We start from the raw sequence: 11,462 nt of genomic DNA, 5'->3' as shown, positions 1-11,462 counted from the left end.
CTTTCATATCATTTACGACTCCCCTTAGCAAAAGGAAGACATATTACCTTATGAAGATCACAAATTGGCACCTAACCTTATTCTAATCGGGTTTCATTTTGTTCAAGTTATTAGATCTTACTATCTTAACCAATAATTTGGTAAGTGATCTATCCTAGCATTTCTCACCATTTTATATATTTTAGATATAAATTAGGCTTCTCGTGTACATTGTATATCATTTATTTATTGGATCATTGAGGTTTTATCGTATCCATAATTTAACACTAGACTTCTTGTTACTCTTTTCTACAAGGTTATTCATGGTTTATATGGGTGATCTTGGAGCTTGAATCTTTCAATGACTCTTACACTCTCTTCATAACACCTTGATCTCTTATTATTGTTAATTTCCCATCGCCAAGCCTCTTCACTACACAATTTCAGTTACCCTAAATTGAGTCGAATTCAATCTTTGACATAGGTCACTCAATGTTTTCTTAAAACTTCTCTTCCATTTCTATGGACTATCTTTTTTTATTCAATATCAATGTGATAATGCAACTCTCATGAGTTGACCTCATAGACTTAAAATGCTTGCTCTAATTTTATTGGAGAAAAAGTCAAATTTGGGCAAGTTAATAATGAATGAATTTGCACACAAAGGACATAACATAAGCTAAGTTAGCTAGGACTATGGAGATGACACAAGAGATCAGATAAGTTAAGTTTAGTAATATCCAACAAGAGATTACCAAAGGGTCTAAGGGACTGAAATCTTACAAACTAGGAAACTACCAACAATGGGAACACCAAACTGTGACCAAGAAAGAGTAAGACAAGAAAGCAAAAGAGAAAAGGAGATCGTTGAGAAAAGACTATGCATCCTTCCTTAGACAAAATAAATCCAAAACTGAAGGGTATGGTCTAGGACGACCAAGGATCACACATCATCTTTGAGTACCATTGGAGGTGGAGTGTCATTTCCTATTGAACCCACTACCGTGTGACTAGGAACAAGAGTATGAAGAGACGACTTCATGCCCTTAGCAGGGAACATGGGCAAGTAGAAGTCAATGATACACTAATCTAAGGCCTAGCTTTGAGGAAAAAGAAGCTACAAAGTGTGGTCACGAAGTGTTGTGGTCTCCCAAAGATAGAGCACCAAGCAATATTGATCAATGTATCTGAAAAAGGTGGACAAGAACTTGTAGTCTCTAAAAAGGTAGTGAAACCTCCCCCTAATCTCATACTAGATGGGACAACAAAAAAATGAAATGGGTCTTTGTTTCTATCTTAGATAAGGTATATAGGCGAAAAACCCAGTCCTCTATATCAATGTGGTGGTCAGTCTAAACACAAAGCCGATGGAAACCAATTCCAAAGGAACCAAGGGAGATACAAAGGGCATGACACCAACACCAGGCCAAGTAGGTAGGGCACACAACAATCTTGTCCCGAATATCCAAGAAGTTCTTAGAATAAAAAACAATTTGTGGAGACAACCCCCTGGAGGGTTACTCCAAGTCATGATAATGCATTGGTTATAAATATCATGTCTAACATGTTTGTTCAACTCCTCCCACAAGGGGAGGAGGTGGGCGGTGCATCCAAAGAGAACTAAAAAGAAAGGAGATGTTCAATCCCAATCATGATCAATCCCAATAAAGTAGTGGTCTGAGCGTACCAACAATGAACCCTGGTCATTGGGTTAGAGCTAACAACAGTGACATAAGAACAGTAAGCCATGTAGGATTATCTATGATGATTGTTGACATAATCAACAAAGCCTTGAAGACACTGAAGAAACTAGATCAGGTCAAAGATGGCACCGAGTTTGAAGGGGTGAGCCCCCCAAACTTGGCCAAAATAACATGAATAGAGTGGATCGGTGGCATTTGATGACATGCTTGAGGATAACTACAAATGGACCACCTAAGTCTAATGCTTGAGGGCAATATGCTAGTTAACCCTTTTGAAAACATACACAAAGAACAAACAAACTAGTTTAGCTCCACCCAAAAATGAATTTCGACCCCTTTAAATGAATAATTACATCATACTAGTTCATCAAAGCTGATCTATAATATCTTAGAGGATAGGATTCAATTGTTTTCATAAATATGTTTCCTACATGAATTCAAATTAAAGTGGATGTTGTCTTCAAATAAATAAATCAATCATTCCTTAACAAATTCAAATCTAACCTTTGAGAACTAACAATTGTAAGAAGATATAGTCATTGCTATCTAGTATAAGTATTTTGACAAAATGCCCAATTATGATACTTCTACGAGGCACAATTGAGATGGGTCGTACAAGGTGATGCCAGTGATGCTATTATGTACTTGGTTGAGAGAGGGACACCTCAACAAAGAGAGACAACTATTAGGCTTCATACAAAAAGGGTCAAACACAGAGTTATTTAAAAGAGATGTGTCAAACCAATTGATCCATGTAAGGTTTGAACAATGCTACACGATTGAATGTAACACTCAAAATTATCCAAAAAACTAAATTGACATACATACACCAAATAAATTTCTATGTAAAAAAACTACCACAATATAAGGTGCACAAAGTTATGCTTACGTGTGAGAAGCTAAAAACACATTTTTGGTTTATATAATATTGATATTTCCTAAGGATGCTCCTACACCACATATTTACAAGTGCTCATTTACTTTGTAATGCATGCCCATAAGGAATTACATCCACCTCAAAGATGAAAATATGAGGGAGTTGGATGTTAATCCCAAGGGAGGGGGTATAATGTAATTTAATGGTGAAATATACATACCTATGCAAAATCCCATTTAAATTTGGGCAGATTTTATGTCTCAATATAATTTCATAGCGACATGTTGTGCACTTTGTGCTAAGGTTAATTGTTTCTCTAATTCCTGATACAACTTGACCCTTGTGATCCAATTATCTTCTCAAAATATTTTCAAATACAATCATTCCTTACCATCAACAAGAAGTGAAAAGTACAACTAAAAAAGTGGTGGAAATACACAATGCTCTAGCTTAGCACTCTTTGATACAAATTTGACCTAGAATTATAGGTTTTAACCTAATTGCATTGTAATTTTACACAAATTCTCAAAAGACAACTAATCAAACTTATCTATAATTTATTAAGATGACAAGCTTTGTGTGGGAGCTTTACTCTCGAAAATTACAATTTTGATAGAGAAGTTGTCAATTCTCTCAATTTTTGAATTTTCCAATAATTATCACCTATTTATTAGGAATTTCTAATAATGAAACTTTACTCCGCAATAAAATTTTCCTTTATTTTTTAATGATTTTATTATTCTTAGTTTTAATTTGTTTACTTAAAAAAATCCAAAAAATTAGAAAACAAAATTAAATCTTGCTAACAAAAACATATCCATAATATTGCCATCATTGTTCATTTTTCTATTTGGAAGGGAGATAAGATTTGACACAAAGATGAAGTGAAGAGTAGTGTTTATCTGTCATTTCTTTTAGCTTCATAAGTCTTCTCATCCTTATCCTCAACTCTCATTCTATTCCCATCCACCAACATTAAAAGCCCAAATCAAAATATCAATTTTCTTGCAATGGCGAATGTGTTGCAAAACTTTAGCAAGTTGCTTTGCTTTTTAACTCATAGGTTAGATCTATTATAAATCTACTCAACTTTTCACCTTCTCTGCCAACTACTCAATGAACATGATCTTGTTCAATAATCCTACAACATATAGTAAAGCCGACTTTACTGGCATTTTCCTTGCATCTCCTAATCTTATTTGTTAATGGGTATTGCTCAAACCATTTTATATTTTCATAGCATTCTAATTGTAGTATTTGTGAATACAAATAGTGGATGTTGTAGACAAGGAAGTTACAATGGTGTGAGCTTCTACACTACAACTTCAAATCTGTGTAAAAACAACAATGCACATTTGTTATGGGAAAATTACCTTCATGCAGCGAAGGTGAACATATTAATTATTGAAGAGTGTTTTGAGGGCTTTCCTTTCATCATGAGACCTCTTAACCTTATACAGATGATAAAACTAGAAAACATATTCATTTAATACATGACATAAATGGAATTTTTTTGTTTATTTTCCAGACTCTAGAAGAATAAAAGTTTTGTAACAAATTATTTAACAAAAAATCACGGAATGTGCCAATGCTCTCCTGTAGATGTTTATAAGATAATCGTATCCATCAAAATATTTAGTTGCAACGATTTGAAGTTTAATTTGTGTTCTTTTTTGCAAATCTATTCAACATGTGACAAGCTATTTGTCAAATTTTAGGATAAATAAATGAAGAAAAGGTTTGAAATATTGCAATTAAAGTCTATAAAATAGTTATTAGTCATGTTTTGTTTTCAAAAAACTTGGGCAACTACCTCTTCTTCTTGTATTCTATGCTTCTTCCAGCATCAAGGACATCATTTTAGTTAGACAAAGTAATGACGTGTATACTAATGGATTTTTGTTTGTGAAACAAGTTGTAACTAATATTTCTTCATTTTAATTCAAGAAATAGCCCAAGAATTGGGATTTGTGGCTCTAAAAGTAGTAAAATTTTCATGCATATAATGATCATCACACTAAGTTTAATTTAATTTTAGACTGTAGTTAAATCTTAGATTCTTAGACACCATCTATTTTCTTAGAATTATAAATCTTTTTAGTTTTTAAAATATTTTAGTGTCATTTATTATGTCATGAGGGATTCAATAGTGATAATAATAATTTAAAAATATCATGTTCTAATCATATATATAAATAAAATAAAAATATTTATATTATAAAGTTTCTCAACAATCAAAATAAAATTATGGTTGATATCAAAAAATAAATAACTTTTTCCACAAGACTCCTTGTTACATGCACTTTACATACACAAATGAGTGCAACTACTAATAAATTATTGACTGACATCTAAGTTGCATCAAATTTGTATCCACATAATCCCATAACATGAATAAAAACATATCATGTGGATTTGATTTCCTAAATTTTCACCAATTAACACACTAGTAAACTATCATTCATTAAGTTGATTTATGTGCATTATTAAATTAAGCTAAACAAAACTAACGAAAGTGTCTTTTCGTTTACACTGATATCAAGTTGTTCCTGGTTTATGTGATTGCTTTATTTACAACAATTATTCTACGGCCTAGATTTTGGAGCCGCGCAGGAAAAACAGTAAATTTAAAAATTTGGCACATTTATAATTTTTTAAGATGCCATTGCTCCAATATATTGAATAGAATCAGTTTCTTGACAGAAGATGGTAAAATTATCTGCTATAAGAAATAAGCTTCAGGCACACAATTTCACTGCGCCTCCATCTCCTTTTCTTATAGCACATAATTTCTTGCTGCCGAGGAAGCCAGTTCTTCCTTAAATTGAAGATATAACCGCCATCGCTGCAACATAGCACATCATTAAATGAGCCTGGGCATTCTAGAAATCACAAAGTTCTAAAACTCATGGGAAGAGAGCCTACCTGCTACTACAAGTAAAGCCAACAATTTTGATAAAGAACCATGTATTGCATTCGCAGAGTTCCTTCCTGCAAAGTTCGGTTTGAGGATTGTATTAGCCATTTAAATAAGTCCATGCATGTTAACCGCCGTCAAATTTAAGTTACTCTTCATTTACATATAAGGGGCTTTGATTTGTTGCCCTGTTGCATAGGGTATTAAATTTTTCAGAAATGATGTACAGAACTTCAAATCCACTTGTAACAATCTCTTGCTCAGCTTCACTTTGTTAGGTTAACTGTGCTGATAGCACTTTGTTTTAAAAAACAAATCAGTTGCGAAAGATAAGAGTACTAATCATCAGAGATTGAAACTATTTTAAATAGTTTGTTTTGAAATTTGAACCAGTATAAAATTCACTCCCTTCATGAAAAATGGATCTCGTATAAATCTCGGAGAACTAACTACTCTAGTGGCAGGATATTAAAACAATCAACTGAGTTGTTTGGCTCTAACATCCGATTTTCCAATTTTCTAAATGTAGATTTATTCTTAGTGTCGTGTCATCAACAGAGTTAAAAGGTATAAGGAAAAAAACAACAATGTCTGAATTAGGTTAATCTAATTCATGATTTATTTTCATCAATATTTTAACTTACAATTCTTCATCAATATTTTAAGTTATAATTCTTGATTAAAATTATTAACAAATCAATGGATCTTTGGTTTATTGGAGAAGTTGGATGGTTTCAAATGAACACATCATGCTCAGTGCAGGACTCTAACATCATAAGATATGAGGATGAAATTGTGCTCCATCACAAAATTGCTGCCAGACCATGTTGTAGAATTAGCACTCCCAGAAGGGTCGCCAATATTTTATGGCCCGGCCGGTTAAATTGTTCTGTAATTTTTTGACTTTTGAAACCTCTTCAAAGCAGTAATTTCAACTGGACAAAAACTTGACACCCATCTACCACATCAGAAAAGTTACAGAAGCACCCATCCTCGTAGTTCTTTGTGGCTAAATAATAAACTAAAACATTATATATATAAGGGAGGTTTGGAAAAAAACACTTTGGTCTTTCTAATAGTTTCCCTTGTCGTAAGAAAAAAATTTTCTTAGATGAGCAATGAATTGAATTTCAGGTTGCGATGGGTTGAATTAGAATATAACAAGGGCTAATGTTTTAGCCAGATCAGATAGAATAGAAAAATGTTCCCATGGGTGAGTGAGTAATGAATTGAATTTCAAGTTGAGATGGGTTGAATTGAATATAAGAAAGGCTAATGTTTTAGCCTTCCTTCCTTCAGGTCCAAATCAAGTATATTTCTTTAAAATAACAAAAAAAAAAAACATGTAAATCTAACAATATTTATTCATATTAATAATGCCCTGGAGATCATTGAAATATAACCTTTCCTCTCTTAAAGAGGATATTAATGACTTAATAAGAATAGAGGTAGAATTATACTATCTGCTTAAGGACTATAAACTGCCCCAGTTAAAATTATATCAAGATGATATAAGGTACCGAAATAACTCATTTAAATTCAAACCACTAAGCCTTGTTATACAAAAGCTAATAACAAACATTCTTTACTTACAGCGAGTAAGGAATTAATTAGAGGAATTGGATTCTACAATGATGGATGATTTTATTTATAAGGAAGAAGACGAAGAATAATTTGAGAGAAAAAAAATATGTTACCATTTTTAATAATGTTTATTGATTTTGCTTTTTCTTTCTTTTCAATAGAAGTCGGTTCGGTTACAATATTTTGAAAACATAATTTTCTATGCAATTAGAGTATCATATATAACTATAGGTTTGTTTTTTCTTTCTTTTCAATAGAAGTCAGTTCAGTTACAATATCTTAAAAACATAATTTTCTATGCAACTAGAGTATGACATATAACTATAGTTTAATTCTATTTATTGAACTATAATAAAGGTGGATATAGGCATTTAGGGTCCGTTTGGCAAACAGAATACAAGTGAAATAGGCATATGTAAATTCCAAAAAAAATTAATTCCTCGTTTGGATGCACCAAAACGAAATTGGAAAACGAAGTAAAAATGGAATATGTATTCCATTTTTGGCCCAAAAATGGGGTTTTGCAATTCCACCAAAATAGGTGTTATTGGAATACATATTTCTATTCCAACATTTTTAATTTTAGAAAACATAAATATTGGCTGAACCAAACGGAAAATAGGAATACATAGCCCGATTTTCTATTCTAGAATACATATTCTGGAATATGCATTCCTATTCCCGCAGCCAAACGGGCCCTTAAGTGTCCTCGTTGGTAAATATGCATTTTAGTTTACCATTTAGATGTTGTCCTCACAGTCTATGCGTAATAACTAGTTGGATATTTGAACGGAAATTTCAAGTACTTGCAGAGACCTGTGCATTGAAGAAAGAATACTGCAAAACCATAATTGTTCTTAAAATCAACAGTCCAGTCTCAGTACATTTATTGTTCTTAAAATCAACTGAACAGGTTCAGCATATTTATTTTTCTTGAATTCAAATCCCAGTTTCATTGTATTTATGAATAGCAATTTGTAGTAATTAACTGATCAGATTCAGCATATTTATTATTCTTGAATTCAAATCTCAGTTCCATTGTAATTATGAATAACGTTTATGTGCTTTGTGGATTTCCTTATCTTAGATTTATTGGGGAATAATATCAGAGGAAATATATCTGATAGCTGGTATAAGTTTTTCACCGTATGGAGCTAATGTTGGTGTTTGTTATGCATGCAAAGTATTTTCCACGGTAAATTTTATTATTAGAATTCAACTTTCTTATCGAATATAACAGTTCCTTAACACATCACAGCAGTGAAGTACGGATACTCACAACTTCACCAGCCCACCACATCCCCCCTCAATATAATCTTCAAAGTACTCATTTTTGAGACGTCCCTGCACTGGGAGCTTGCATATTCAAGCACCCCCACTTTCGCCATTCTGCAACCATGCCACTGTTGAGATGGATACTTGAATTTCTATTTGAATGTTACTATTAGATATGTACTATGTTAAATGTTCAATGATTCAGATTAGTGTTGCAATTTTGTTATATTTAAATATTTCAATTTGATATATCATACAGAAACACTATTTCATAACATAATAATAATAACTAACATTTCAAATCCTACATATATAGTATATAACACCCCCTTGCCCCCTCTCCTCTTCTCTGCCGTCCCTACCAACCAGAAATCTAACATACCCCAATATCAGTGTTACACTGTATTACAGCCCTCAGTTTCATCAAACAATTGCTCGACTTTACCCAGCACAGCAGTGCCGAGTATCTTACAGGCATAGTTCAAAGGTGTAAAGATTTCACAAATGCTTGAAATATACTTGTAGAAATGTAGGAGGTTCTTTTTTCCCCTTTTCAGTGTGTCAAAACTGTATATCAGGATTCAACTCCTGATAATTAACATCAGCATGTAGAAATGCAAAGACTGTTTGTCATTAACATAATGAATGGTAATGAAAGATCTTAAACAGAAATTAAAACATCAGCTCCTAACAAACTAATGAAATTTTCTCTTTAACTCTACAAATTGGACATCTGCTCAGCATAGAAACAAAGGGACTTTTCATTTAAATCAATCAACTGCAACCTGTTTCAAAGAAAAAGATAAGTAATTGGAACCTGTGTCGCAAGTGGTGGTGGAATTCCAGCCATCGCAGAGGCAGAGCTCTCTCCCATCATCGGAATCATCATCGTTGTCGTCGTCGTCATTGCTGTCGACACCGAAACCGCAGACTCCTCGAGAGGCCTTGCAAGAAGTGCAGAAGCTAGAGTTCCCGGGCAACTCGAAGCTGAGCTGAAGCCCATATGACCAGTCGCCGGCACTCTTGTACCTGAGCGGAGCGGAGGAGTAGGCAGAGGCGTAAGAATAGCAGTCGAGGTGCGTGAGATTTAGGGCACCGACGGAAGAATAGGGCAGTCCACAGCAGGGAGGAGGCTTGTTGTGCTTAGTCTTTTGGCCCATGCCCGCCCAGGCAGGGCAATCGTAGAATGCATCGCAGCCAAAGGGGGATGAAGAGGACGAAGAAGAGGAATTGGAACAGGGGAGATGGGAATCAGGGAAACCCTGAAAGAGGGGCGACGTATTGGAGCAGCCGAGAAGGAGGAGGGCATTGTCGGAAGTGGGGCGGAGGAAAGGGGAAAGCTCCTGGTGCACGACGAACCCTAGGCTTTTGTGCATTGAAGCGCATGTGGACATTTGGGGATCTGAGAGAGTGAGTTTGTGGAAAGCGTAGTCAATAGAAAGCACCTGATAGCTGCCTGAAGGGAGATGAAGCATCATTACATTGTTGATGCAGTACAAAAGCTCCCGGTACCGTCGGTGGCCACAGCCCTCGTCGATCCCGAATGGGTAATCCACACTTGTGTTCCCACAGAAGGTCCTGCACGCTCCGCTTCTCGCCGCCATGCCCGCCATTGTCACTGCCACTGCTATAACCTTCCATAACAACATCGACGCCATGGCAAACCCAATTTTACCCTTCCTACCCAGATCTGCGAACCCAATTAAGCGAATTGTCTCTTTTCAATCGGAGGCCGTAATTCCCCTGCTTTTCTTTTCGACTTCTGGCATATCTGGAGGGCAGACGGTGGGAGCCATTGAGGAATTCATGCAATGCTTTGGCAAAGATCTCGTGAAAAGAACAAAAAGGAAATTGTAGGTAAGATTGCAGAGGGGAAAAGATGGATTCGTTCCCATTTCAGTGGGGTCATCGCTCAATTTATTCCAGCTCGTAAAGTTGTGTCGAAATGCTTTGGATTGGGTCATTCGGATGTCTCACACGTACAGAGGCCAGAATCAGACAAATGAACCAGAGTTACTTTAATTCTGCTTTGAACTTTAACTTCTGGCTTCTAAATTCAAAGCTGCCTGTAGCGTACGACTGACATGAGATCGTTTTTAAGATTCCTCCAAGCGGAGCATTGCATGCATGAAAACCAGGTTTACTACGATTTTGAGTAGAGTTGCAAACGTAAAATTTATCGGAATTTCTTGATTCACGGGAATCATAAAAAGCGCACTAGTTCGAATTAAAAAAAAGACTGGAAAACTGTTACAGTCAGAACAATAGCCAAAAAGTAAAAGCAGAATGTTAACGACTGACAAGAAATTTGTTCACGACTCATCTAACACTCCCCTGCTCAAGCGGAGTATTGTAAAAATGAAATCCAGGCTTGCTCGCATTTATTACGATCTTTGAGTGGAGTTGCCAACATAAAAGTCATGGGAGTTCTCTATTCATGAGAATCATAAAAAGCGCACTAGTCAGAATGATGGCCAGAAAGTAATTGCAGAACAGTAGGCAGTAGTCAGTTAGCAACACCTCCAAAAAAACTGTTATAAAATCGCTATAGAAAATATATAAAGAATCTATTTTTTGTATATTTAATTGAAATTAAAAATACAAATTAAAACAAATTAAATTTGTATACATTAAAATTTTGTGAGGAAATTCTTATGAAGTTGATTCATCACTCTATTAGATATAAGATGGTCTACAAAGTGTGTTTTTAATTAAAGGTATTAGGGGAGACGTCCTAGTAGCTGTTCACATGGGGAGACGACCTAGTAGCCGCCATCATTCCAATGACCGCTATGTCTATTGTTAAAGATCTCCTAGATATGTGACGCTTTCAGTCTACGAAGTGTGCTCCTTCCCCTATTTAAGGTATTAGGGGAGACGACCTAGTAGCCATTCACGTTCCAATGAACATTACGTCTATCGTTATGGATCCCCCCAATCACCGCTAATAAGAAGCCGAAAAAAACACATGTACTAGTACTTTATCACTTTTTAAGCTTTCTTAGTAGCCGATTGGTCCATTTCTACAAAAGGTATTATTTTTGGGGGTGAGTGGCTATTGGGGGGTGAACATAACGAGTTTTTGGGCAAATGTTTCAAAATGACACTTTAGACCACCTCGCACTCC

At 35.0% G+C, this 11,462-nt stretch overlaps 1 protein-coding gene across 1 annotated transcript; it reads right to left on the bottom strand.

Moving 5' to 3' along the window:
* Positions 1-5,019: 5,019 nt before the first annotated feature.
* LOC149576316 (wall-associated receptor kinase galacturonan-binding protein) lies at positions 5,020-10,774 on the bottom strand. Its single transcript, XM_089816785.1, has 3 exons — positions 9,153-10,774; positions 5,485-5,550; positions 5,020-5,404 (listed from the first exon to the last, which is right to left on the bottom strand). The coding sequence occupies exons 1-3, from the start codon at positions 9,991-9,993 to the stop codon at positions 5,379-5,381; spliced, it is 933 nt and encodes a 310-aa protein (XP_089672911.1). The 5' UTR covers positions 9,994-10,774; the 3' UTR covers positions 5,020-5,378.
* Positions 10,775-11,462: the final 688 nt, after the last annotated feature.

This window comes from Cupressus sempervirens, chromosome 1 (genome assembly GCF_028749045.1).
Source record: "Cupressus sempervirens isolate cs-2001-9-10 chromosome 1, ASM2874904v1, whole genome shotgun sequence".
Taxonomy (NCBI): Eukaryota; Viridiplantae; Streptophyta; class Pinopsida; order Cupressales; family Cupressaceae; genus Cupressus; species Cupressus sempervirens.
This window is presented reverse-complemented; position numbering and strand designations above follow the sequence as displayed.